Raw genomic sequence first — 27,738 nt, 5'->3', positions numbered from 1 at the left:
TATTTATCGGTAAAAGAATAGCCCAAGCGTTGGCGGTGGGTGGTGATGATTAGTTGCCTTCTCTCTAGTCTTACACTGTTCAATTAGGGACGGCTAGCGCAGATAGTCCTCGTGTAGCTTTGCACGAAATTCAAACAAATAAATTGCTAATACGTTTTAATAACTAATTACATTATTTATACATGATTCAATTTTTAAAATCCTACTGGTACAACATTAACATTTTAGTTACTCTTCATACTTTTATCCACAATTAAATTCACATTGCATAAAAATGTGCATGTATACATTTTGCACTAGATATCCCAAAACCTTACAGAATGACTTTTCATAATAATATCAATATACAGAATCTTAAAAAAAAGACATTGTTCGAAAACTATGTTCAATAATGAGCCTTTCAACGAAACCATACCCCAAAGATTATTTGAGCACTTTATTCGGGAACTGAGAAAAAGTGTTTATATCCGAAACTCAAAAGTCCTCGGCTTATACTCAAGCCGACATATAAAAAAACTATGACATGCGTCGCTTTAGACATTTTTGCGCGATATTAAAAAAAAATTGTTTGTTCTGGAGCTCACAAAATATGTCTAATTCAAAACTAGCATTTGGTTCAAACGATGTTCACTCATTTGTAATGTACTTTGGATAAACTTGTGGCACTATCGGATATACTTCTGGCACTCTTAAATATACTTGTGAAAATCAGATAATCTTGTGGTATTATCAGATAAATTTTTCACACCTTCTGCTAAATTTGTGGCACTTCTTAGATAAACTTGAACCATCCACATGTGAGTTACTAATTTCGATAGAACAAAAGAATGCATTCAATAAATAAGTGATTACACAGACTAAAGCTTCCCACAAAAATAAAGAAAACAATTTATTCATTATTTTCACCAAAATAAGGCAGAATGTAATCATTTCTACCACCAGGCCTTGCGATACAAGATAGGACATTGCGGTTGTACGCAACCGCAAAGTTATATCTGCAGATTTTGTTAAATTCTAAAATACTTCAACATAAGAAGATAAGCTACATAATCCCCACGTGACCACCAAGTATGCTATCTCTAAATAGCTTCAAATGATTAAGAGAAAAGAGCAAAAACAAACAGTCAGGTACTTAATGAAAGGTATAAATAAGATCGAACTTCTTTCAAAATGGATTTCATAAGCGTGTTATTTGTTTTTATACGAGTTCAACTGATCATCAATATTAGTAAACACGTAACAAGAATATATATATATACATATATTTAACCGCAGCATAATAAAAATCTCAAGAGCCTGAAATCCTAATTCTGTTAAATTCTAAATGTACGCCCTCAGCGACACAGCGGCACGTGTGCGAATTCATACCGCTAGAAATTCGTTTCGATGCTTTCGTGTTTAACTCAAACAAACAACCATATTTTAACTGTAATGTTTGTTTTTTATACTACTGGTACCGAAATTTAGATAATTTTTATCTGTATAAAATAAACCGAGCTTTCATGAAAACTCGTTGAAATATCACAAAATTAAAACAGGAATAATGGTTGAAATGTCCAATAAAATCTATATTTGGACGATGGCCAACATAAAAACTATATGTTTTGACAGCTTGAAACTACTATCGTCAGGAAGAAAATATACACGGCAAACGGATTGGTTTAGAAGAAACAGGTTTAACTAACTATCAACTTTAAAAGTAGTTTAAACATTAAACAAAATAAATTAATGTTTCTTTCTAAAGCTGTGTGTTAACAGCAACTAATTCTTCATCTCTGTTTAGTACAGAATTAACATATCCTTCTGCTTCTGCTCTTATACCATTATATCGAACGGCAGTATCCAATTATTATTGGAGGACGTTATGTGCGATAGACACAGTGAAATCTGAGATAAAGCACGAGTTGAATTGTTTGGTTACATTTTTCAACCCGTTTAAATGCATATCAAATTTAGTCATAGCAAAAAAAGGTGGAACCATTGTAGAAAGATTGATTTTAAATTATTGGTTATATGATACAAAAAATAAAAGAGGTGTGGACTTTTTTTTAAGGAAAACTCTTAATCCCTGCGATCTATTTCATCAAAAACTACACAAATAAATGCACATTTTCCCAGCTTTGATTTCAAACCCACTTTCTTAACCATTGAAAAACTATTCTTAATAGAATCAAATGTACGTCTTAACATCCAAACGTCATTAATATAGATGAGGCATCTCAACCATTACAGCCTAATCTATGCTTCCAAATAGCTTGAAATGAAATTCATACAAATCATCTCAAGTACTGAAAAGAGTCTTGGGTATTCTTTCATTGTTCCGTTTCAATTAACTACAAAACAAACGCTATTTTAGTGTATTGAGCTAACAAGTTGAGACAATCATCTGTTCATGAAAATGAAAAGGCATTGATGCAATGACCTATCTAACAAACAAAGAACCTGGTCAATAAATAACTTGATCATTTGCTCCTTCACTTCTCGACAACATTCCTAATTAATGGGAATAACCGAGAACACCCTGATATATGTATATATATATAATATCAATACTGAAGAGTTAAGTTAAATAAAACAAAATCAAAATGAAGGATTGCATTAAAAAGAGCAAATCCAAACCTCTCACTAACCAAAAATAAGCCAAAACAAAAATAAAAACGCTTCACCAAGTAAAGGATCCGAGAGTACAGGATATAATGTGGGATATACAATGTACTCTAGGTTTTGGTGGTGATTGCTGACGTAAGATCGACATTGCGGTGGGGATACACGGCGTATCAGTGTTAATCTCCATTTGTCAGTCTCACACAAAGAAATAAAATAAATTAAAATTAAAATATTAGAAATTAGGAAAGCCAGATGTAGAATCTCAAGCCCACAACGTCCTACATCTATATCACCCTTCACTGCTTGCAGACAGTTGTGGGAAGATGAAAGCTCTCCCAAGAAGTTAACTTGCCTCTTGAAGTTAGCATTTCAGGCCCCATTGTGATAGAAAGGCACTAAATTGGTACACCAGTAAACGAATTATACTAGTATGAAGAATTCCAACCAGTTATCTAAACTAACTAATACAACATCCAACCAACATACATCAAGTCTACCGTAACTATCAATTTTCATACTCTAAGCAAGTCTTCATATACGGTATTAAGAACCAAACAAAAGGCTGACACGTATTTCAATTTGAATCTCTTTGTCCCCATTGCTTGGAAACAGAGTTAACCAGGGTTGTTCAGAAAATTGCTTTTTCTTCACCTCACTCCTGAATTTGGTATTTTGATGATGCAACTCGAAAAAAAATAAAAAAATACGCATAAAGTTGTGCCAAGTCTTTATATGCGGTAAACTGTTCATCCACGTAAAGTAGTGCGAAGTCTTTATATGCAGTAAGGTGTTCTTCCGCATAAAGTAGCGCCAATACTTCATTTTTACATTAAAAATACCCAGACCTTTTGTTTGTTCCTAAGTTTTCTAAACTTTCTATTAAATACCTTCAGAATCTCCATCAACAGATTTTTACAAAAACCATTATTTACTGTTCCAATCACTTTATTTACTGTACAATAATGTAAAAAGTTTATAATTATCTCTATCTAATCTTATTAAAATGTATCATCATAAAATGCAAACAAAAAGCTTTTGACAACAAATCACTGAAAGAGAAGAAAAGCTACACATGAAACACGGAAATGGTAATCGTATTCCATGTTTCATATTTTCTTAAGAAAAAATAAACTATAGTGAGTGGCCTGTTGCAGATAGTTCGACTGTCTACTGAATCAAATCTCCAGCTCAACTGCGTTACGAATAAGACCTGGTCACCATGTTTTTCCTCACCCAAATGCCCTCTACCTTAGTAATACTGATTCTCCAAGTTTAATCAAGAGTTGTACCACTTGTCTCTAAATCCAATTAATTTATGTAAATAGCTTAAGGAACTTTTGACGCTTCCTAGGTTGTTTCTCAGAAGAATGTGGAAGGACAGGCGATAGAGTTCATGTAATATTTCAAAGATGGAACAGCTGATATATTCTTTCTCAACAAGCCATCAGTTCTCCAGAATATCTCTCCTTATAAAAATAAATCAGATTATTTTTCATTTTGAAAAGAATCATCGAAAGTATGTATTATTAGTCTTTCAATGAGATGATGACTTCTGTGTCTGCACATATAACAATTCTGCCAGCAGATTGAAAGTCCAATGGCACCTTCTGATAACTAAAAGCTCTAGCCAATGGCGAAGTTCAATGAAACAAGTTGATAACCCTGAACACACCAACTCATTTTGTGTCAGGATAGATAGACGGGTTATAACGAGTGCAATCAGGAGTTATAATCATCTTCTCCTGATAGTTGAGATCAACGCAGAATATTTGCATATAATCAGTTGAAAAGAAGATGTTCCTGATTGTGACTTAACTTCTTAGACCTGAGATTCAATACAACTTTCCAAACGGGTAGTAAATAATATACAACGAGGAAAAAGCTCGTCCTATGATTTACAACATCCATTAATCTTGACCTCTTCTCTGTAGCCATCTCTTTTCCTATATGATTATCTATTAGTCTTCTAGCAAAAAATCTTCCCTAAGTTAATGAAAATAAGACTTTCATATTGCAATAATTAACAATGTAGAAAAAGTACTTAACCACTTGTACCATACATTAAAAAAATTATTGGTCATTGTTTCATGAACTGGTTCTGAGAAGTTGAGTATACGGTAAAAAACAAGGTTCACTTGACGAAAAATAATAAAACAAAATACCGTTTGAAATATAAGCAAAACGAAACTTTATTCAATGGTTTCACTGGATTATACTTGAAAATAATGTCCTATATCATCAAGCTGGCTCTGTGTTGTTAAGACTTTAATAGGACTTTAGGTATTAGTAAGATCCAAAATTCTCATGAGACAATCTCTTAGAACCGATTTCAACTGAAATTATACATACAACTCTGATGCTCTAAGTTGGTTCCTGGAATGTAATTATAGCTGCACTGGTTATTTAACTCCATTACTTCATCATGGTATATTGCATATCTATCTCTCCATATAATTGTCAAGCTAGTGATCTTTCAGGCACTTCCAAGTGATCATTAATATTAATAGACACAAAATAAGTCTTGCATCACACGTAAAATTAACTAAACCCAGGATTAGTATCACTCAAGAGCAAAGACGTAGTTGCATCTTCTCAACACAAGAGTTGAGCTTAATACGTTTAAAAAATCATCTTTAATTTCTATATTGTGAAAACGTATGGTTTATGATGGTGATGGATTTCCCACTGTTTTATATCAGTTTCTTTCATTTTCCTATCACTTATGAGTTTAATTTTGATTTTACGTTATTATGTTAGCAAATTTGATTCATACACAAAATAATATTTACCCAACATTTAAGGTAGAAAACTAAAGATGAAAAATTATTTTCAGAAAAGTTCCATGTAATAACAAAGCGAGGTAATATCTGTTCAGATCGAAGTTGAAATCATCAGCCCCACTTATTAAACTCATTGTTAACATATTGATGATTTAATTGATATAACTGCTAATTAGTATACAATATAACTGAGGTATAGCAGGGTATGATTTTGTAAATTTTCATGCAGATTCTCTACACATAATTAGCTGTTAAATGAAATGAATATAAAAAGGTAATATATTACAATTATTGTTTAATCAGGCTTATACTTATTTGAACTTGTTTCTATGTCATACCTTCCCGGAAGTTATAATAATTTCAAGAGGTGGTGAAGGATTTGTAAAACCTAGTATAAGTTGGGTATTTTTCAACCTTGAATCATAAGATTGATCGTTGACATGATCAATCTGCGGATTGTAAGATACTGTAATAGGCTACTAGCATTACGGACTGATCTACTGCCTTGTGTTGAAGTGCGTTTTGTAGCTCCATCGGACAGAGGATTTAATCGGTAATATAGAAGTTGACCATAGTGTTATTTTCATTTTTAAAAGTTTTTTTACTGTTTATGTTACTATGTTTTCGTTTGTTGTCCATGTACATTCTATTCTCTCTGAAATATTTCCATAGTTTGCTGTACTGCAGATAATCAATAATTTTCTGTCAGCCGCTAATACACATAAATACCAAATAACAAGTTATCAAGTTACCTTTTGGAAACACGTCCATAAGTATTGTTCTTCAGTAGCTTATTTTCAAAAACTGATTTTTGTTTTTGTTTTTTGTTGTTGTTGTTTAATCTTATGTTAATGTGAATAGGCAAAACGGTTTTATATTGGTTGAACTTCTAAAATTACATAAACTTGTGACAAATAGAAGGGAGTTTTAGTTGAAGTAGACACGATCTTTCAATACAGCTAAGAGTAGAAGAGACCTCTTCCTAGACCATTAGTTTTGTCATCCACATTCTCAGCTTTATTTTGAGATTAAGGCTAATAAGCAGGTATAGGAAACAAATCTGCTACTACGTGTTATTTGCTACCTTTGTCCTGCATGTAGGATCTTAAGACACAAGAGATGAGTAACGCTAGTAATGATCAGTTTGTGCATCCCAAAATTACTTGTTTGGTCCATATGTCACTCCCCGAGATTTTGGGTTAATTGAAATACTGCTAGACTTTGATGATAATCATCCACGATCAAAAAAGGTAATGAGATGTGTGCCTGTGTGGAAGGTATTACATTTGCCACAGTGTCATAAAACAGAGAAGCCACTAGTTCACTATAATGTGGGAAATCTCTGGAACATTTAAGACACCTTCTGACCAGCAATACACGTTTGCAATACTTTGAAACAAATTAAATGATATAAGGTCATTGTGGAATTTCACAACACGTATCCTTACATGTCAAGAAATTTTGCTGCTAACTATACGTCCATCCCCAGACTTCGATTAGAAAAAGAAAAACACCTGGAGATGTCTACCAGATTGAATCATTCTACTGCAAGTTACAGTCAAATTATTTTTTCTTCACATAATGATGAACACTGACACAGCTGAGAAGCTTCCAACAAGAATGGTTGGGCTTTTAAATTACACTACATGGACAAAAATATGTGGACACCTGACCATCACACCCATATGTGCTTATTGAACATTCATCATAGGCATTAATACGTAGATGGTCTCTCCTTTGCTACTATAACAGCCTCCACTCTTCTGGGAAGGCCTTTCATTAGATTTGGGAACATGACTGCGGGTACTCGTTCCTATTCAGCCACAAGAGCATTAGTGAGGTCTGGCACTGATGTCGGGCGAGAAGGCCTGGGTCGCAGTCGCCGTTCCAATTCATCCCAAAAGTGTTCGATGGGGTTGAGGTCAGAGCTCTGTGCAGGCCAGTAAAGTTCTTCGACATCAAACTCAGCAAACCATGTTTTATGGACCTCGCTTTGTGCACGGGGACATTGTCGTGCTGAAACAAAAAGGGCCTTCCCCAAACTGTTGCCACAAAGTTGGAAGCACACAATCTCTAGAATGTCATTGTACACAGTAATATTGATATTTCCCTTCACTGGAACTAAAGAACCTAGCTCAAACCATGAAAACAGTCCCAGAACATTATTTCTCCTCCACAAACACTTTACAGTTGGCACTATGCATTCAAGCAGGTAGCATTCTACTGGCATCTGCCAAATCCAGATTCGTCCGTCAGACTACTAGATAGTGAAGCGTGATTCATCACTTCAGAGAACGCGTTTCCACTGCTCTAGAATCAAACGGTGGTGTACTTTACACCACTCCAGCAGACGTTTGGCACTGCGCATGGTGATATTAGGCTTGTGTGCAGCTGCTCGGCCATGGGAACCCATCTCATGAATATCCTGACGAAGTGTTCTAATGCTGACGTTGCTTTCAGAGGCAGTTTGGAACTCAGTAGTAAATTTTGCAACTATGAACAGACGATTTTTACACGCTACGCGATTCAGCACTCGTCGGTCCCATTCTGTGAGCTTGTGTGGCCTATCGCTTCGTGGCTGAGCTGTTGTTGCTACTAAACGTTTTCATTTCCCAATAACAGCACTTACAGTTGACCAGGTCAGCTCTAGCAGGGCTGAAATTTGACGAACTGACTTGTTGGAGAAGTTGCATCCTATAACAGAGCCACGTTGAAAGTCACTGAGCTCTTCAGTATGATCCATTCTACTGCCAATGTTTGTCTATGAAGATTGCATGGCTGTATGCTTGATTTATGCACCTGTTAGCAATGATTACGGCTGAAATAGCCGAACCCACTAATTAGAAGGGGTGTTCACACACTTTTGGCCGTGTAGTGTACTTCATTGTCAAATAAAATTATGATAAATTTACTTTCATTTTCATCTCTTAGTGATGACTAGAACCTCTACAAAACCAATAAGCTGAAGGACTCACGTTAAGTTTCGTGACATATTTTGGCAGTCTTTATTTATGAAACTACCTGAGGAAACAAGTGTTATTGTGTACAAGTTGATATGATCTGTATTGTGTTGATATGTAAGATCGCATCTGATAGTTTGGAAAGTCGACAACAGTCTTCTTAAAATGAAGTAAGAGAGTAGCACTCCAACACATCATGAAAACGTTATGTGGGCAAGATAAGTCAGGCCTATGTTATTTAACGATATACCTTGAACTTCCGTCATACTAAGCTTATAGGGTGGCCAGGTGGTTAAGGCGCTCAACTCGTATTCCGACGGTCGTAGGTTCGAATTTCCCTCACACCAAACACGTCTTTTGACTCGTAGGGGCGTTATAATGTGACGGTCAATTCTACTATTCATTGGTAATAAAGTAGCCTAAATTAGGAACGGCTAGTGCAGATAACCTTCGTATAGCTTTGCGCGAAATTGAAAAACAAACAAACCAAGCTTATTCTAGTTTAGTAATCCTAAATTATCTGACGATGCAGTCAAATGCTGATTAAAATTATACCTACCACGATTGTGTCGGTTTTGAAAGAATAATTCATTATTTTTACGGTAAAACTTGTACATGATTGAAAATTATTAGTTACTGTATTTTTTTTCAATCACTGAAGCATGCACTATAGTAACTAATTAACTTTGTTAGCTATTTAATGACATATAAGTAATAACTTCAAATTGTATCATACTGCATTGTCAAGATTGTTTCTTTTGATACAGCTGACAAAATAAGTAAATTTATTGATCGCAAAAGTAATTGACTGTATAGTATAAAAGGTTATACATTTTATATCAATTTATTTTTAAGAAATAGAAGATTCACAAATAACGCTCAGTACCTGAGTGAACAGTAAAAAAAAATGCTATCTGAAATGCCCGACCTTCAACTTTTCATTTCACCACTGATGTATGACTCGGTTTTTAAGTGAAGCATCACCAACTCTTTTTGTTTTTCATCTGCTACAATCTGCATCTTGCTATTGAAATAAGAAATGTCAATAGGATGGTTGATAGCTATGAATTTCGTTGCAGTTGAATCATAATTCGGATAAATCTGATGTTTTATTTATTACAACAAATATATATTACATGTAAACAACTTTAAGTGTGAAAATCCGCAAAAAAAGTACTCCTTTCTAATTACCTTTGGCTTCTATTTCAGGTACAAGTTATAAGAAAATAGTAAATACCTCATTTACTTATAGCATTTTGGGAAAACTTCAACAAATATGTAAAAGGTATGGAAAAATTCGATAATTTGTTGGCAGAAGTTATAAAAATTTAAAGCCCATGAACAGTAATAAGAGCTGCATAAAAACTTTGTGAGAAAAGATGAATTTGTGAAGATTACTAAGCTGAGAAGAACCTACGAGTGCAATGATTTGAGAAGTTGCTGCAAAAACACGTCAAGTAAACAGAATAAGAACTGTTTCTAATATTGAAGATAATTCTCACCTATGACCAGCATAGCATTACGTTACTTGGGCATGGTGATAATCATACAATCCTGAAACCAGATGCAATTTAGGAAAATTTTCAAGCTCCAATAACTTCAAAATTGATGGACATATCCTGAAAACGTACTTCGTATCTGTACATGCCAATAAAATAAATCATACAAAAAAAACAACCCAGAATAATTTCAGTGGCTGATGCAAGGTTCGAAATACACAATGTTGTCGAGGAGACTTCACCACACATTCCACATAATAGTATTTTAGCAGAGAAGGTGATGACTATAGTAACAAAGCAAAACTGTCCTTCGTCATTCACTATTTGGTAATAACAAAATATTAGAAGTCACGTAAAATTATCGTAAAAAATAAAAATGACGTGTTGCAGGAAGAAATTTCACTGAGAATACTGTGAAATAGCTTGTCTGTATATGACTACTTGTTGTATTCAGGGTTATGATGAAGCTTGAAACATGGCTAGCAACTTTAAATAAGAAAGAAAAAGATACAATCCAAAGCTTTCAGGAAACCTATTTACATTCATTGTACATCACAACAGTTTAATTTATTGTGATGATGGCTATAAAATGAAGACTATTAAAAACATAATGCGACTTCTTTTACTCTAAAGTCTCCCTTTTCTGTAACCTCTCACCAAAGCATCATTTAAGACAAAAAATATGTTGCATGGTCGCTATCCAGAGAAAAACATGAGACACTTCTGGATGTATATATAATTAGGTGGATAAAAAGAATAGCTTTTGATACCTTTGCCGAGTTGCAACTTTGCATGGAGAAACTGGAGACAATAAAAAATAGTGGATGGTGATGGACGTAACGCACAGTCCTGCACCAAAGCTAATAGCTTGTACTGTACATGTAACACAGCTATTGGCTTCCCTATAAACATGTTGCAAAATCCTGGATTCACATACAAAATGACAAACTGCATAGTCAGATAATTGATGTTTCCGAAGTATAGTGTGGAAATGAGCTGTAGGAAAAGCGTTTTGGAAAAAGATAAACATGGTGTTTAATATCAGACAAATAGCCCTTCAAAAAGTAAACAAAGATGGCAGATACTGTGTATATGTTGTCCACAATAAAAAAAACAGGGACAATCTAGATTTCCAGACACCAAATGAGTAATACTGAGTCATAATTACTACCTCTCCTGCATAAAGTATTGAAGAGGAAACATTAGATTCCTTTCAGTAACGTGGAAACAGTGTAATAGGTGTGCCAAAAAAATTAATATTAATGTGGTGCTCAAGGACAGTTAGAAGAAAGTGGAGTTCAACACATTTGACAAATGTATGACAAGGTATGTCATAATTCTTCCATTCATTCTAAGCTGTTCCTCCGGGAAGTGAAGTAAAAGAAAGATGAACTACAGTCAACATCCGACAACACACAAGAAGGCAAGTAATACGTAAGTTTATAGAGCACGTTTCCTTGCTATATTACCTGTAACCACACTTGATAACACAGATCTACCTTTGTTTATACAAAAAAAACATCAGAAAAATGTGGACGTAAATATAAACATTAAAGGTAATTATGCAAATATATTTAAATCTACACTAAATCAATTATCTTTAGTTTCATCAGTTTCTTTCATTCTCTAGTTTTACATATGCATATAATATAAAAAATTTAAGTTAGGTTTTAATACAATGGAGCTCCTTTTCTTGTAAAGCAGTTTCTTTATTATAACTTGACTTAATGATAACAGATACATTATATAAACCAGCCAGAATGTCCATTTGATATTTTGACTAGCTCTGTTATTTGGTAGTGATTCACTAGAATGTTGTAATTACAGTATGAGTTTCAGTTCAGAGAGGTGCTGCAACTAACATTAGGCCATATTATGTGATTTATATATACTTTACTGTATAATAAAACTAGGAAAACAGGTAATACTCAGCATTTCCCATAAATCCCATGGTCAACTCAAACTAAGTTTCCATATTATGTCGAGTAAAATTTCACACAAAAAATGTGGTAAAACATGCAACTTAATTTGAACTTTACACATGCCTGTATTTTTTGGAGTTAATCCTTTACTAAGTATCAAGCGTTTCATTAAACACTTATATTTAATTGGTTCTTGCAATGTTTGCCCTTCCTTTTACCTCAATATAAATGAAAAATTGCAAGTTTGCTACATAAGCAAATCTTTTCGAGTAAATTTTCAGAGCTATTCTCTTGTGAATAACTAAGTATATGGTGTCCAAAAATTAATATATATATAAAATAAAGTCCAATAACTTTATTGCTATTTGAAATGACAATAACAAATGAACATAAATACAAGTAGTAGGCTTGTACCTTTTAGTTTAATAATTAATGGACACTAAAAAATTGGTATAGTGTTCCTTCCTCTTCCAAGATAGCTCTTTGTAAGAAGCTAGTAATTTCTTGGATTTGTTCGTGTAGCATACGCAAATACGGAGTAACAGTTCGTTTATCAAAGGAACAAGAACAAAACTAAATTAAATAGAATACAAAACTTACAAGCTTACTACTTGTATTCATATCCAGTTTTTGTTATATCGAATAACAATAAAGTTATTCAACGTTATTTTTAGCATATTCATTTTCGAACACCCTATATTACTTGCACAAATTACGAAAGGTTTTAAAAATTATTATCCTATCAATGAGAGCGATAGAGTTATTGAAGGGTATATTTATTGCCGTTTGTCACGCGATATTGAAAGGTATTGTTTGGATATTATAATTGCTCTTTTCTAATTAGTATTTCTTTTTCTGGTTCTTTTTCCTGGTTCCTTTATTGCCGACTGATTAATATTTATGACAAATTAATTTTTAATATTGCTGTGAGGTTTTAGCTACGCATTTGTTTACAAACTGTTTTGAATTCATCTCTAAATGTTGTTATTGTTAATAAATTGTAGTGGTGTGTTTATTTTAGACCGTTACAAACAACATGAAGGTTTCTTGTTTAATAGTACCAATTCGTCGAGGAGTATATATAGTTAGCTACCTGCTTGTTTCACAGATGCTAGCAGAAGCTCATGGAAGCAACATGCAAATTCGATGTTCAAGTTCATTCCAATGATCCTCAATGAGATTGAGAACTGATGAATATTCTAGTCATAGAAAATAACTGACGTCACTCTCAGGCCCTTCGAACCAATTTCTAAAAGTAAGCTATATAATGTAATCCATTATCATCTTATGTGTCGGGATAAAATTTAACATTATGAGTGGATATGCTCGGAAACAATATTTAGTGAATCAAAAGTGATTTTTTCTGTCAAGAACGTTCCTCATACTACTCCATTATTTGCAGTAGTTTGCAAAACCAGTACATCATGAACACGGTAAAGTACCTCACAAGTTTTTCATACTTTCACTCTATAATTCATTAGACGACTCACACGTTCTAAGCACCAATGAGGCTGTGGTCTTTTGTTTGCAGTAATAACTGATTTTAAATTGCCACACAACAGCCTTCGTAATGTGCTTCGCATGGTAGGTAGTACCTTCGTTTGCGATAGTTGAACCTTAACCATTTTTAGAAAAATCAATAAACTGGAACACAAAATGACGTATGCACTTTTGCAATCCTGTCAAGTTGTCGTTTGACTTTCTCACTCATCAGCGAGTCGGTAGATATAGTTTTATCTAATAACATATGTATTTCCTTTTCAATGTCATAGTGCAAGAATTTTAACAACAAATGTCTTCAGACAGACGGTAATATATAAGGTATTTGATTATCACACTCCTACAGACACATCTTCAAAGTCAGTGATGTATTTGTTCTTGCCCGTTGGCCATTGTATTATAAACCAGACTTCTAAACTTTGTGTATTTTGTATATTAAAATCATTAGAACTGAATAAAAATAGATAGTGATTATAATATTAATTACTACAAACATAAATCAGAAAGAAGTGGTTTCTAATTTTACCTGTAGTTCAACAGTATTTTGGATTTTTCTTTTGTTTGCTTATTATTACATTTACAAATAATACCAGTAGCATGTGTGCAATTGTCACTAGGTGAAAAAATCAGTAGCTAACTGTTTGGGATCTTGACAAATTGATGGGACAAAAAATCGAACAGAGTGATGAAAATAAAAATAATTTATTTATGATAAATAATAAACCTTCACCGCGCTAAATATATACATATATATATTGATAAGTTATCATAAACTAGTTAAGTGACACCTAGAATCCTGTGGTCCCGATTCTTCTAGCTCAGTGGTTCCCAACCAGGGGTGCTCACACCCCCTTAAGGGTGCGAGATAACATTTGTTTTGGCCACCTTCACCTTTATTCTTAAATAAATAATTACTGTCAGGAGTGTGAGAACATATTAAAATTTTTTAGGGGTGCGGAGCATAAAAAAGGTTGGGAACCACTGTTCTATCTTAACAACCAATTAATAACTGATTGTACACTTTTTTTTTTCTGAAAATAAACAGCCATTTGCAATGACTACGTTTCTTGGAGTTTCACAAAGATAAATAATTGTTTTTCAGTAACAATAGAGCCTTTCAAATGAAATGGTTATTGTCTCCGTTTTTGTTTTTTTGTTTTTTTCTTGTAGAAAATACATACACCAACAAATACGTAAACCAAGAGACGGGTAAACCAAACCTCAGAGTTAAAACAAAACAAACAAAATTATATAACATTCTAAAGCAAAACTAAAACTCCTGGGCTTAGTAAGTGCAGAGTAAAGCAACTTTAAATTTTACATAAACTGTCTACTACAAAGAATCGGAAGTCATAGGTTAGTTTCTAAGCAAGTCGTGTGAACAAAGGTTTAACTGTTATAATACGAGTCTTTAAACATTTCAATGACTAATGGGTTAAAAATTATGTGAAATACTTCAAAAAACTTCTCGTGTATCATCACTCATGAAACGGTAAAGAAAAATTTATTATCTTATATTATTATGCATATTATTTCAGATAACTTTCATTCAACACGTAGTATCTTTAGCAAAAGAGGAAAACAAATTAGCAATAGTGACATAAAACAACTCAATTTTGCATGATAATGTGTTTTTAAGACACTGAAACACATTAACAAAATAAATCGAAATCCAATATTCAGCACCAAAGTGCGAAGTAACACAAAAGAAATTTAGATACTTTAAAAACAAGTCAGGAATAGGTTCAGTCCAGTAACGTCGGTATTGAATAAAACTAAAACAGTTCTTGCTATGGTTCTAAAACTTTTGCAATCAAACGTTTTATTCTATCTGTCTACGAAATCTTATTTTTAAGTAGTATTTGATATAAACTGCAGAAATAAACGTAGTCTCTGACTTTTAAGCTGGCTGTTCGTAGTTAATCAGTTCAACACGTGTGGTATTTAATATCAAGAAAACCTTTTCTTTTTATATCTTATAACACTTATAAGATTACCTGAGATGGCTTACACAGTTTACACATATCAATTAAGCCATACGGTTTAGTGTTAAAATACACGATTTATTTCCTCAAATTCGTCCATGCCGAAAATAATTTGAAACTACGAATATTGCGATGTATTTCTCTACTATAAGACCTATGCGTAATTATTCAAAATATAGATAACAATACATGTTGAAATGTAGTGTAAGAACTAACAGTACCACACCAAAAAAGTAAATACTATGCCAAATGAAAGAGGACTTGTGGAAAATCCGTGCTGCATATTTTGTACATAATAGTTTTAAGAACCCAAAGTACATCGCTTGGAAAGCCATATGATACTAAGTATCTTCCTCAAACAGCTTGTGTTATACAGAACGATACAGTTTAAGTAAGAAACTTAAAAATGATTTTGCAATAGATAATCATAAAATTAGTTTTAATAACGGCACCTGCACTCTAGAAATGTTTTACCATGAAAGCAATTAACTAACAAAGCAAGCAATCTTTTCATGGGGATATATGAATTAGAATATTTCACTTCTGCACACACACAAAAAATTAATCCCTAGTCAAAAAACTTACTGTTAACTTCCTTTAACAGAAAATTTGCAAAGGAACCGACCATCCTTCAACAACAGATATAGATTTCAAATTATATAGTGAAATATATAATACTGGAGTAACTTTTGAATTCAACTATAAAATATAATACTATTCTCTGAAGTATACATTTGAAATAAGTTTAACTTAATGAAAAACATATTTTTCTGACAACAATAACTGAAAAATATAGTTATGTATGCAGTCAGACTTTCCATTTATCAAGTCCAAATCAATGACCATAAGAAGAAGAAAAAATATGAATCTTGATTTCAAACTAATATGCAGAAAGTTTACTTTGTCAACTTATATAACCTAATTAAATTAATTTAAATAGTATAACTTCAGAACTTTCAGCTAAATGAGGCAACATATGGAAAATCTTTGTAAAGTAATAAAAATCGATATTTTTTACAGTTGCTGCTTTACCTCCCTAAATGTTTAAACTATTGGCCAAAAAATTATAAAATATTGTATTTTCTTTGTTAATATATAAGGCTTAATCATAATTTAAATCTACAAAATGACGTGTACAAAATTATAACTATACGATCAAGTTACCACTTGGAAATATCACCATTTTTAATAATCTTAAATTTCCCAATTTATTTTAGATCATTTACCCTTATGTTAGAATTTCCTATAAACTTTTTATTATAAACCAGTGTATGCAATACAAAAACAAATTAGAATTGATCAAATTATTGACTAATTTTACTGATCTAAAAGAGCGAAACTCCAATGAGTTTAACTTGATATTATTTCAACTTTGTGAGTTCAAGATATAACATTCTTTTTACATATGAATATTTTGCACAAATTCACTGTTGAGATGAGCTTTAATTAGTATTAGGCATACTAAACTCATAATTATATTTGACATTCTTGTAGGGATCTGGAGTTATTTGTACTTCATCTTAAAAACTGTAAGTAAAACCCGCAATTCATGCAACTAGTCCTTTACGTTTGTATGTGTATCACAAAGCAAATACCTCTCGTACTGACTAAATGTTAATAAAATCTGAACTCATCAACTGCTCAAACAAACAACATGAAAAAGTATGCAGAAAACTTCTGTCATATCTGTTGTTTTTACACGATGCGTGTAAACGTGTTAATAACAGGACTGTACTTTTACATCTTTATGAAACTAGTTGCATAAATACTTATTATTATAATCCATTCCAACACTTTGAAAGAAAATAATATATAAGTATATAGGTAGGAGTTTGTTTGTTTGTTTTGGAATTTCGCACAAAGCTACTCGAGGGCTATCTGTGCTAGCCGTCCCTAATTTAGCAGTGTAAGACTAGAGGGAAGGCAGCTAGTCATCACCACCTACCGTCAACTCTTGGGCTACTCTTTTTCCAACGAATAGTGGGATTGACCGTCACATTATAACACCCCCACGGCTGAAAGGGCGAGCATGTTTGGCGCGACGGGGATGCGAACCCGCGACCCTCAGATTACGAGTCGCACGCCTTAACGCGCTTGGCCATGCCGGGCCATATATAGGTAAGAAGATTAGAGAAAAGCTGAATGGGAAAAAACGTATTTTTATTATTACATATATAATGATAGCTAATTAACAAATTAATATTTATAGGCAGAAATAAAAATATGTAATAAAATACACTTTCTCTCTACTAATGTTATACACACATGCACCAGTGTCTGACATTTGGTTTTACTTATACATGGACAATACGAAGATACGAGTTGTTTTTTTTTGTGTTATTTTCCATGACAAGTATTGAAAGATAAAATTTTGTCCGCGTTCAAAAATGTCACAAGATGTGAACTTACATCATGTCGAAACTTTGTATACTCTGTTTGACAACGGTACTGAAATGGCCTTCACCGTAGAACACATAAGAATGTAAGTATTTGATCTGCATTAATAAATGTTGTGTCTCATTATGTTGGATGCAAAGAGACAGTACTGGACTTCCATCCAGTTTACATAAGGAATGCATTTTCATCAGATTCCTTTTCAGCCGTGTACGGTCACAATGGTATATTAAACAGATTTTACTACACGTCTCATACACTATCTCAAAACATACTTTTCATGTTGTTGTAATCAATCACTGCAACCAGAACGAGAATTATTAACATGTTATACATTACATTTGTCACATTTTCAATATAAGATAAAACGTATTACATGTCAAACCTAGTGAAACGCGTTTGTCTACTCTTAGACTCAAAAGTGTACTACCAAAAACGTGAGTCGATAATATAAGAAAACACTCACTATCAAAACAGATAATCAGTGATATTATCATAGAAAATATATAATTATTGTAAAGTGTTTTATAATTAACATTTATATTAAATATGAGATTAACAGTATTCTCTATACCAATGATGGTCTCGTTTCCACCCTCAACTCTCACAGATCACTAAATTGCAAACGCAACAAAAATCCATCACGATTTAAATATGAATATTCTATCAGTTTATATTCCCTTGTTTTCATAAAATATCATGGGCAAGCAAGGTCGTTTTTGACGAACCGGTGGTTGAGAAACACTCTTCGATATCATACTCGCTTATAGAAACAAGTAGCAAGTTGAATAGCGTTTTCTTCTCATCCAAAGCTTATATAAGAATGCAAACAAATTAATTCAATGTCGGATCTTCAAGACGGATTTAGTTGTTTGGAATTGGTTGATGATTTTTCTTTGGTTTCATTAGTACCTATCCCCGTCGCGCCAAACATGCTCCCCTTTCAGCCTTGGGGGCGTTATAATTTGCGGTCAATCCCACCATTCGTTGGTAAAAGAGTAGCCCAAGAGTTGGCGGTGGGTGGTGATGACTAGCTGCCTTCCCTCTAGTCTTACACTGCTAAATTAGGGACGGCTAGCACAGATAGCCCTTGAGTAGCTTTGTGCGAAATTCAAAACGATCAATCAAACAATCAATCATTAGTACCTGAAGAAATAGCCTGCGTGAACATGGAAACTAACAGAGCCTTATATTGAGAAATGGAGGAAAAAACTGTATGTCAGCAGTTAACGTGTTTTTACGCACTTTGCATCTGAAGTCTCAATAACGACTGTTCCTTCTGTTTTTACAAAATGTAAGATAGAATAATGACAAAAATTCTTATAGCATTAAATTGCTTTTGACAGTGTAAGAAGGAAGTGTTTACTTCCATATTACAAAAGATGACCCACGAAAATTTGGAACAATTTTCCAAATCTACACGTAAATAAAAAATACAAGTTTGTTTCGAAAAGTCATGACACAGACAACCGGACGAAGCAAGAAATTTTCCCAATTTAAAAAAAAAAAGATTTTTTTTGTTTTTTATTGTTATTTTGAGATATATTCTTTATGTAAAATAACTCCTACAGCAATATTTTATTTCCCTTTAAACTAGCAAACGATGATAATCGAATATATACAAGAAATGCATATTAAGATAAACCTGATAATAAAAGAAACACATAGTTGTGCATATGTTTCGAATTTCACATGATAATGAATCATAATGTAAACGAAAAAATAGAAAATTATTAATAGGTATTAAATGTTGCTTTAAATTCTAAACCAAAGTTAATGTCTTCCATTAAACAATGTTCATGATAGCTAGCCAAAACTGCATATATTGTATACAAAACAAAGATACATCAATACGTTTCGCTCATCTTTAAACAATTACAAATGTAATTATGAGCTTCATAATTATAATATTACTAATTGCATCTTAATAATGAATATATTAATAAATTTCTTTCATGGTGGACAGTTTATACTATACTTCGTTCGCAGATGGTGTTAGTCAGTGATCTATCGAATCTATGGTGCCCCTATTAAATAACATCTCAAAAACTCCTAGATTTCTTTATCAATTGTTTATCAAGGTTTACCCATATATTAAGAAATTGACAGGTAAACTGTTTGGGCATCATGATGTTGTTCTTTACACACGATAGTTAAATAAAACCTACTAGTATTTTTATCAGGAAATCAAAGTATCTGCAGGGTACTGATAGGAAACAAAGACTTTTATTTACAGTGTTTTCATACACTTTGTGAATAAAGCGTAATTTATGTGATAATTTCATCACATACTTGTATTCTTCTTATGCCCAGATCTCCTATACATTAATACAATTCATTTATCTTAAAACATCGCTACTTTTGTGGTTACTTGATAATTACTTTTTCTATCAGACAACAATAAACTTAATTTTTATGCAGGTATTAGATTATAAAATTCATACGCAAAAAAACGTATAACATATATCAGTCCTACCTGATGCTTCTGTGGAGATCCTACACGTTCAAGCTGACAGTGGTCTTTTTTTTCCAAAACAACAACGCCGGTGTTGTCCGCAGCAAGAAGTTGATCTGGTTTTGCCGCATCTTCAAATGATATCACGGTATTTGTTTCACTAGAAGTCGAATCACATGAGAAAGAAGACAAACTTACAGAGGATATCAACTGTGTTGATGATTTTCCACTTTGCACGTAAAGAACATTAGCACTCGTATTTTTATTATTCATGTCTGTATCAATGCACGTACTTGATTTTTGAAAGTCTACCTGATCTAAAAAGTGGCTGCTTGGAAGATCGCATGGACGAACGTGAAGTTGAGATAAAGAAACTTTAGCCAATGTTTCTGTGGCGCACGTGGTTTTCTGCACTGTGTTTTCTTCTCTCGTTTCTTCTAAGTGACGAAGGTCCTCATCCATTTTTAGTTTTAGCTTTTCCCCTGATTTTCTCATTTCTTCCTCTAACATTTCACCGTAAGGACCACGGAGACGTTTCTTTGAGTAACGCATTTGTTGATCAGGGCTTTTGGAAGGTTTTTCTTTTTCTAAATTGCAGTTTCTTTGACATTCTGCAAAACATGACTGTTTCGAAAAGCAGGAACTCGTACTGCCAAAACCATGACTAACAGATTGTTGTGGAATAAGACAAGCAAGACCAAATAGCTCAGTAGAAGTTTTTCTGCCATGTAACATTACTCGTTGTTGGTGCCTTTGGTGTCTCTCTTCATTACCATCTCCAAGTCCGGGTTCACTTCTGTAACGTGAAATGATTTCAGGGAACTCCACACTTCCTATGTCAATGCTTCCACTAGGATCACTGTGGTATTTTTTTTTCAGCAACTTTTCACTTCGTTTTGCAGAGCACATCTCGCCGGTAGAATGAGTTATCATTCCAACAGTGTGCTCAAATGTTTCATGATCAACAATTACATTCCTGTTGAAGAAGCTGTCCGATAAAGATAGCTCACTTTGTTGAGGAAACTTTCTTACAGCCAATGGTGATGTCTCAAGTGGGCTTAACGTATTGTTATCCAAAGTGCTAGACTGTAGGATTTCTTCCTCTGGTACAGACTTACGACATTGTGTGCGATACGACAAACATTCGTTATTTTCACATTTTACTTCTTGAAAATCAGACTTATAATCCACTTTAAAAGATCGAACGACATTTATATCTTTATTAATTTCAAAACCACTAAATTGCCTACTCTCATCAGACAAAAGCACTGTTTTATTTGTGGAAGGTAAAATACTGTAACTCGAAAGCTTATCCTTTAGGCAAGAATCATAATCAAGAACGAAAGTTTCCTTGTTAACTGATTTATTAGCAGAATTTACTGAAAGATCAGAATTGTTAAGGTCACCACTGATAACTTCAACGTGACGATGTTGAGCTACAGTATCAATATACTCACTCTTGTCAAGAACTGCTGACGGATTATTTAATAAAGGCTGAGAGGAGAAATACTGTTGATTGAATTCCTTGGATTGTTTATTCACTGGAAAGATTTTTGATTTTTCGTATGAATTATTAGAAAATACTTTTACTTGAGGAAAGGAAGAGCTTCTGTTTATCGGAAAGAACGTTCGCATTATACCGTTATTACATTGTAGAGCTTCGTCGGTGTTGAACATAAATGTTTTAGCTGAAGAATTACATAATGTGGGCTTCACTTTTTCGATCACGTTCATGTGTTTTTCACTCCTCACGTTGAAATTATGATGAGACAGAGAAGTATTACTGTCTGCTACACTTTTATCACTTTGTTCTAAAAACTTTCCACCTTCTTTTACGTTATGTTGGCCAGACAAAGAGTTAGAATTTATACATTTGTTTATATTCTTGGAAACTTCAAGCGTTTTCCCCTTTTCATTCGTATATCTCTTTACTTCTGGACAGAACGACACAACATCTAATACTACAGCATCTTGGTTTAAAACAGCATTATTCTCCACAACAGAATGATCTTGCTGCGACCTTAATTGATCGACGATTCTAACGTCATCTTTATTGGTATCCATATCAATACCGCTCTGGTGGCTTGCGATATGTTCATCTTCTGAATCCAACTCAACGTTCTGGTTGTGTTTACTTTCCATACCCACAGAGCTGTTTATTTGCTGGTCAGTACCATAAATGTTTTGACCTCGTCTGTATTTAGAAAAATCCAGACCTGCTAATATATGTTGGATTTGTTCTACTTTTGGTTCAGGTGGCTTGTTATTATTATTTGTTGCTATTTCTGATTTTCCCTCTTGAATTTCATAGTTTATTTCACCTGGTTTTATGACAGCTCTTGCGTCGTGTTCACGTTTATCTTGACATGTCACATACTCGGAATTATTATTCGACTGGTCTTGTTTGAACCATGATTCAGAGACATGCTCCTTTACTTCATTGACATTCATAGATGGTTGTTGAGAGTCATTTAATCCCCATTTTTTCATTATAACAGCATTCTCTGCTTTTAATGGATCTCGACATTTCACCTTTAGTTGTGACAAGAATTTATTAAACCCATTAACGCCTGGCTTCTGAGAAAGCAAAGGCGAACTCAACATTTCTGATTCATTCTCTGAACGATGTGAATCGTACACTGAGGAACTATTCCAATAACCATCTTTTTCTACATTAAAAACGTAGTTTTTCTCGATACTTTCGCTTGGATGTTTTAAGAAGCACGTGCTGTTATGACTCTCAGCCTTGTTCGCTGAGATGTTGTCACACGATATCTTACTCAAATCCGCAAAGACGTGCTCACATCCCAGCGCATGCACTGCTTCTTTGTTCGTAACGCTTTCACTCGCGAATATTGCTTCTCCGAAGCCTGAGGAGCACTCACTTAAAGACGCGACTGGTGCCTCCTTGCCTGAAATAGTCTTAGAAGTCGTTGTATTTTCAAGCTGAGTACTTGATAGTTCGAACTCGTCGCGTATTTTTTCTAAAGAACTTAATATTTCGTCTAGAGACGACTGTTTCACATCTGCAGCAGCAAACCGGTCTTTGTCGCAATTTTCGTTTGAGGTTGTTTCCTCGTGAAATTTATCAGGACACGATAATTCACTAAACACAAATGTGTTTGTCTTTGCCTCATCCCTCCCATCATCATGCTTTTGGGTTTTAGATTTTAAAACACACAAAGTATCATGATTTCTTTGCTTGTTCTCTGAATTTCCGCTGAAATTTATGGACGAGGCTGAAAACGCTTTTGATGTGGGAAACTCAGAATATGCCGTTTTGTTCGCGTTGGTAACACAACAATTTTCCTTACGGGAGAAATCAGCTAGTTCTACGGTTACACTTACACAGTAGATCGGTGCTGCCTGAGTGTATAACTCAGTCTTTGTATTTTTATCACACATAAATCCATTACTGTTGTTATGGGAGTCTCCTTGAAACGCACCATATTTAGCACCGTTGGTACTTAAGTTTGATTCATTCGATTTCCGTTCCAAACTTAATCCACATGAGGTCACTGTATCAAGACGCGAAGAACAAACAGACTGAGACTGACCTTCCAGCGGGGAATGTTCTTTAGGTTTATCAGAAGACTGGGATTGGTTTAATGGTGTGTGAATATTGCCCAGTAGCACACTAGAGCCTTTGTTCAACTCATTACTCATATTACCACTCTTCTGAACTGATATCGCTATTTCTTGCATCTCTTTTCCTGGTGGGCTCTCTCTCCCTTTCTCAGTAACAGCTGATTGTGTTGATACACCGAGTACCATGTTTATTTTAGAGCTGGATGATCCATGCTGATTGTTTACATTAAGGACTACATCATGATGCACTTCGGGTTTAATATTGGAATTATGATCTTTGTTTAAACTTGGAGTTGGATCAGGGATCATCAGGCTACCAATAGCTGCAGGGTGATGGTCTTCTTTTAAAGTCAAAGTTCTTCCACTAATTTCTTGTGACCTGTCCCCGGTACAAATGGTAGGTAGTTTATGTTGTTCAGTCATACGTTACACTCAATAATGATTGCAGTTACTTAGAAAGTCGTGAAATTTTTCAATTAAAGTAACGTTTAGTACGGATGATCACCAATTAAGAAAGTCCGTTGGTATAACAAATATTGTTGAATACATCTTACTTTATAAGCCCTTTTTTTTTCGAGTATTATGCAAAGTTTTTAGCTTCTCTTTCTTTCTCGCTGAATCTGATGTACTTTTAGTTTTTTATTAATTTCAATAAGTGAAATTCTGGAGTACTTCTGGAGATGGTTGTTCCACATTAACAAAATATTTCATGTATTATAAGATCATTAGATCTGAAAGAGCTTTAACTTAAGAGTTGTGTTGAAAGACTTAGAGAATCATACTCAGAATCAGCTGTAACGGCGTTTAGTCCTCTAAACATTACTTTATGTGGTTTAACGTATCATGACATCTGTTTATCTCGTTTAACTTCAATTGATATTTTGAAATCAAATTCATGGCAATGTCTTAAGAGTGCCCTACAACACTGTTGGTATTATAACTGAACATTTCTAACTTTTAATGGAATTGATAATACTGATGTAATACGGCAATTGGATTTTCAAATTTAAGTATATTGTTCACAGTTAAATATAATCATGACTTAATTCGGCTCCAAGTAATTCAGTTAGTCATAAAATTAAAAAGACAAAAAAAACCTTATACTGAAACTCTTAATAAAAATTATATTTATATTGCTGAGCATCAAATACGATATCTCTCTGACAAGGAAAAAAAGTTTTGTAGTATTACTAGTAATGTTTGACGTGTCTTGGTTGTGTTTCAACTTTCGAGTCTTTACAGTGAAAGTCAATACATCAACACATTTTCTTACCCATAAGTGTTCGCTTCTTCACCGTATTATTAGGCCAGTCTTCAAGAAGTCGTACTTCCTTTTCAAAGTTTTCTGCCCACCTTAGAATTTACAGTTTAACAACAACTTAAAGCAAAAAGAAAATTTAGTTGTATATGCTGGTGCAGTCATAGTATAACCACGAAAAGATACCATCGCGATCATTTCTTTTAATGCGAAGAATGTACACGTCAAACGACGAGACGAACACGTCTATCAAGCCCAGGCCGTCTTAAACATATAATGGACGCCAAAACACCGCGCTTTTTACTGCTTTAATATCATTAAACCAGCAGATGGCGCTAGCTTACAAAGTGATGTCATAAGTTCAACACATGCGCAAGGGATGCAGTGAGGTTTCCATTCTGACAGTTGTATAAACAACACCGTCCATTTTACTCATCACTCACAATCGCTCACGGAGTTAATAATGTGATAGTTAAAAAATAAACGTCTGTTGGTATGGAAATATTCAGAGGATTTTATTTCATTAGCTGTGGTTCAAGAAAATTGATGATTTAATGCCCTTCATAAACGAACCAGTTCATTTACAAATCTACGATATTAAAAGTGCAGTTATCCAGGAATAACGAAAGCATTTTCCACCATTGTGAATTTTATCTAATGAATTGTGTAACAAGGTAATACCTAATATATTACCTTGGCATTAAACATATAAATCACATGAACAAGTACAAAAAGTGTACATATACAAATGACAACCGAGACAGAACCTTTATACTTTTATGTAAGAACGTCATGCAATGAAATTTCGTTGTATAAAAAAATCCCCTGGTGTCTCAGCAGTGAGATGGAAAATTTAAAACTCCAAAAATCAGAATTTGGGACCCTCAGGAGTTATAACCTGACATTAGATGTTTTTAAGATCTCTGATAAACCTCTAATAGTCTAATATCTTATTGTACAAAATGTCTACTAAATTTTATATTACATCTGTATTTCGTTTATATTCATTGAGTGAAGTACGCGCATATACGCGTTTAAATAACAAGTTTTATTTTTCAATGTCGTGCAAAGCTACGCGAGGGCTATCTGCGCTAGCCATCCCTAATTTAGCAGTGTAAGATTAGAGGGAAGGCAGCTAGTTATCACCACCCACCGTCAACTCTTGGGCTACTATTTTACCAACGAATAGTAGGATTGACCGTCACATTATAACGCCCACACGGCTGAAAGGGCGAGCATATTTGGTGTGACGGGGATTCGAACCCGCAACCCTCAGGTTATGAGTGGATTGCCCTAATCACCTAGCTACACAGGGCACTCAGCAGTAATACGAGCATTCTGGGGATATATATCTTAATGATAACTAGATTGCTCTACTGCTTTCAAAGTATTAGCCTTTTACTTACTTGGTCAAGCTGGGCTAGACAATCAGGTAAGTAGGCATTTTTAGTTTTCAGAATAGACAAAATTTGAGTATTATTGTATTATAAGTAAAGTCACGACAACTACAATTCACTCCATGTTTTTCATTAATTTTTTTAAAAATAAAACTGAAAAAAAAAGAATAATCTACACGGATATATAGTTTCAATTCATGTAAAAAGCAATCTCATTGATTGTTTGATTCTAGATTAGGTTTATATCTGTGTTATCAAAATTTTAGAGTGTAAAATAACTGTACTACAGATGAAATAATAATCTAATCCCTTATGTTAGTAGTTCAGTACAAACATCTAAATAGTCAAGCCAGTAGTCCAGTAAATATTCTACAAAGTAGAAAAGAAGAACCCAAACTACTGGTTTTGTAATTAACTCATTTCTGTTTTATTATATTTAAACAACAAGTAAATTATAAGCTATTTGGTTGTAATTAAGTCGGTTCAGTTTTATTACATTTGCTAAGCAACAAGATAATTATAAGCTATTTGGTTGTAATAAAGTCGGTTCAGTTTTATTACATTTCTTAAACAACAAGATAATTATAAGCTATTTGGTTGTAATAAAGTCGGTTCAGTTTTATTACATTTCTTAAACAACAAGATAATTATAAGCTATTTGGTTGTAATTAAGTCGGTTCAGTTTTATTACATTTGCTAAATAAAGTCAACAAGATAATTATAAGCTATTTGGTTGTAATAAAGTCGGTTCAGTTTTATTACATTTCTTAAACAACAAGATAATTATAAGCTATTTGGTTGTAATTAAGTCGGTTCAGTTTTATTACATTTCTTAAACAACAAGATAATTATAAGCTATTTGGTTGTAATTAAGTCGGTTCAGTTTTATTACATTTCTTAAACAACAAGATAATTATAAGCTATTTGGTTGTAATAAAGTCGGTTCAGTTTTATTACATTTCTTAAACAACAAGATAATTATAAGCTATTTGGTTGTAATTAAGTCGGTTCAGTTTTATTACATTTCTTAAACAACAAGATAATTATAAGCTATTTGGTTGTAATAAAGTCGGTTCAGTTTTATTACATTTCTTAAACAACAAGATAATTATAAGATATTTGGTTGTAATTAAGTCGGTTCAGTTTTATTACATTTCTTAAACAACAAGATAATTATAAGCTATTTGGTTGTAATAAAGTCGGTTCAGTTTTATTACATTTCTTAAACAACAAGATAATTATAAGCTATTTGGTTGTAATTAAGTCGGTTCAGTTTTATTACATTTCTTAAACAACAAGATAATTATAAGCTATTTGGTTGTAATTAAGTCGGTTCAGTTTTATTACATTTCTTAAACAACAAGATAATTATAAGCTATTTGGTTGTAATTAA

The 27,738-nt window shown here is 33.4% G+C and overlaps 1 protein-coding gene and 1 long non-coding RNA gene across 3 annotated transcripts in view; one reads left to right on the top strand and one right to left on the bottom strand.

The window, feature by feature from the left end:
* The window catches only part of LOC143236821 (uncharacterized), a 200,202-nt gene extending 174,970 nt beyond the window's left edge, over window positions 1-25,232 (bottom strand). For both annotated transcript variants that reach the window (XM_076475419.1, XM_076475418.1), the window contains exon 1: window positions 20,124-25,232. In XM_076475419.1, coding sequence (XP_076331534.1) covers window positions 20,124-24,113 — 3,990 coding nt within the window. In that variant the 5' untranslated portion in view covers window positions 24,114-25,232. The remainder of the gene's footprint in view (window positions 1-20,123) is intronic.
* Window positions 23,952-27,738, top strand: part of LOC143236823 (uncharacterized) — a 42,848-nt gene continuing 39,061 nt past the window's right edge. The window contains exon 1 of the long non-coding RNA XR_013019762.1: window positions 23,952-24,087. This is a non-coding gene — a long non-coding RNA (uncharacterized LOC143236823). The remainder of the gene's footprint in view (window positions 24,088-27,738) is intronic.

The sequence above is a fragment of the Tachypleus tridentatus genome, chromosome 13, assembly GCF_004210375.1.
Source record: "Tachypleus tridentatus isolate NWPU-2018 chromosome 13, ASM421037v1, whole genome shotgun sequence".
NCBI classification, from domain to species: domain Eukaryota; kingdom Metazoa; phylum Arthropoda; class Merostomata; order Xiphosura; family Limulidae; genus Tachypleus; species Tachypleus tridentatus.
Note: the sequence above shows the minus strand (reverse complement) of the source record. Positions and strands in the feature narration are given on the sequence as shown.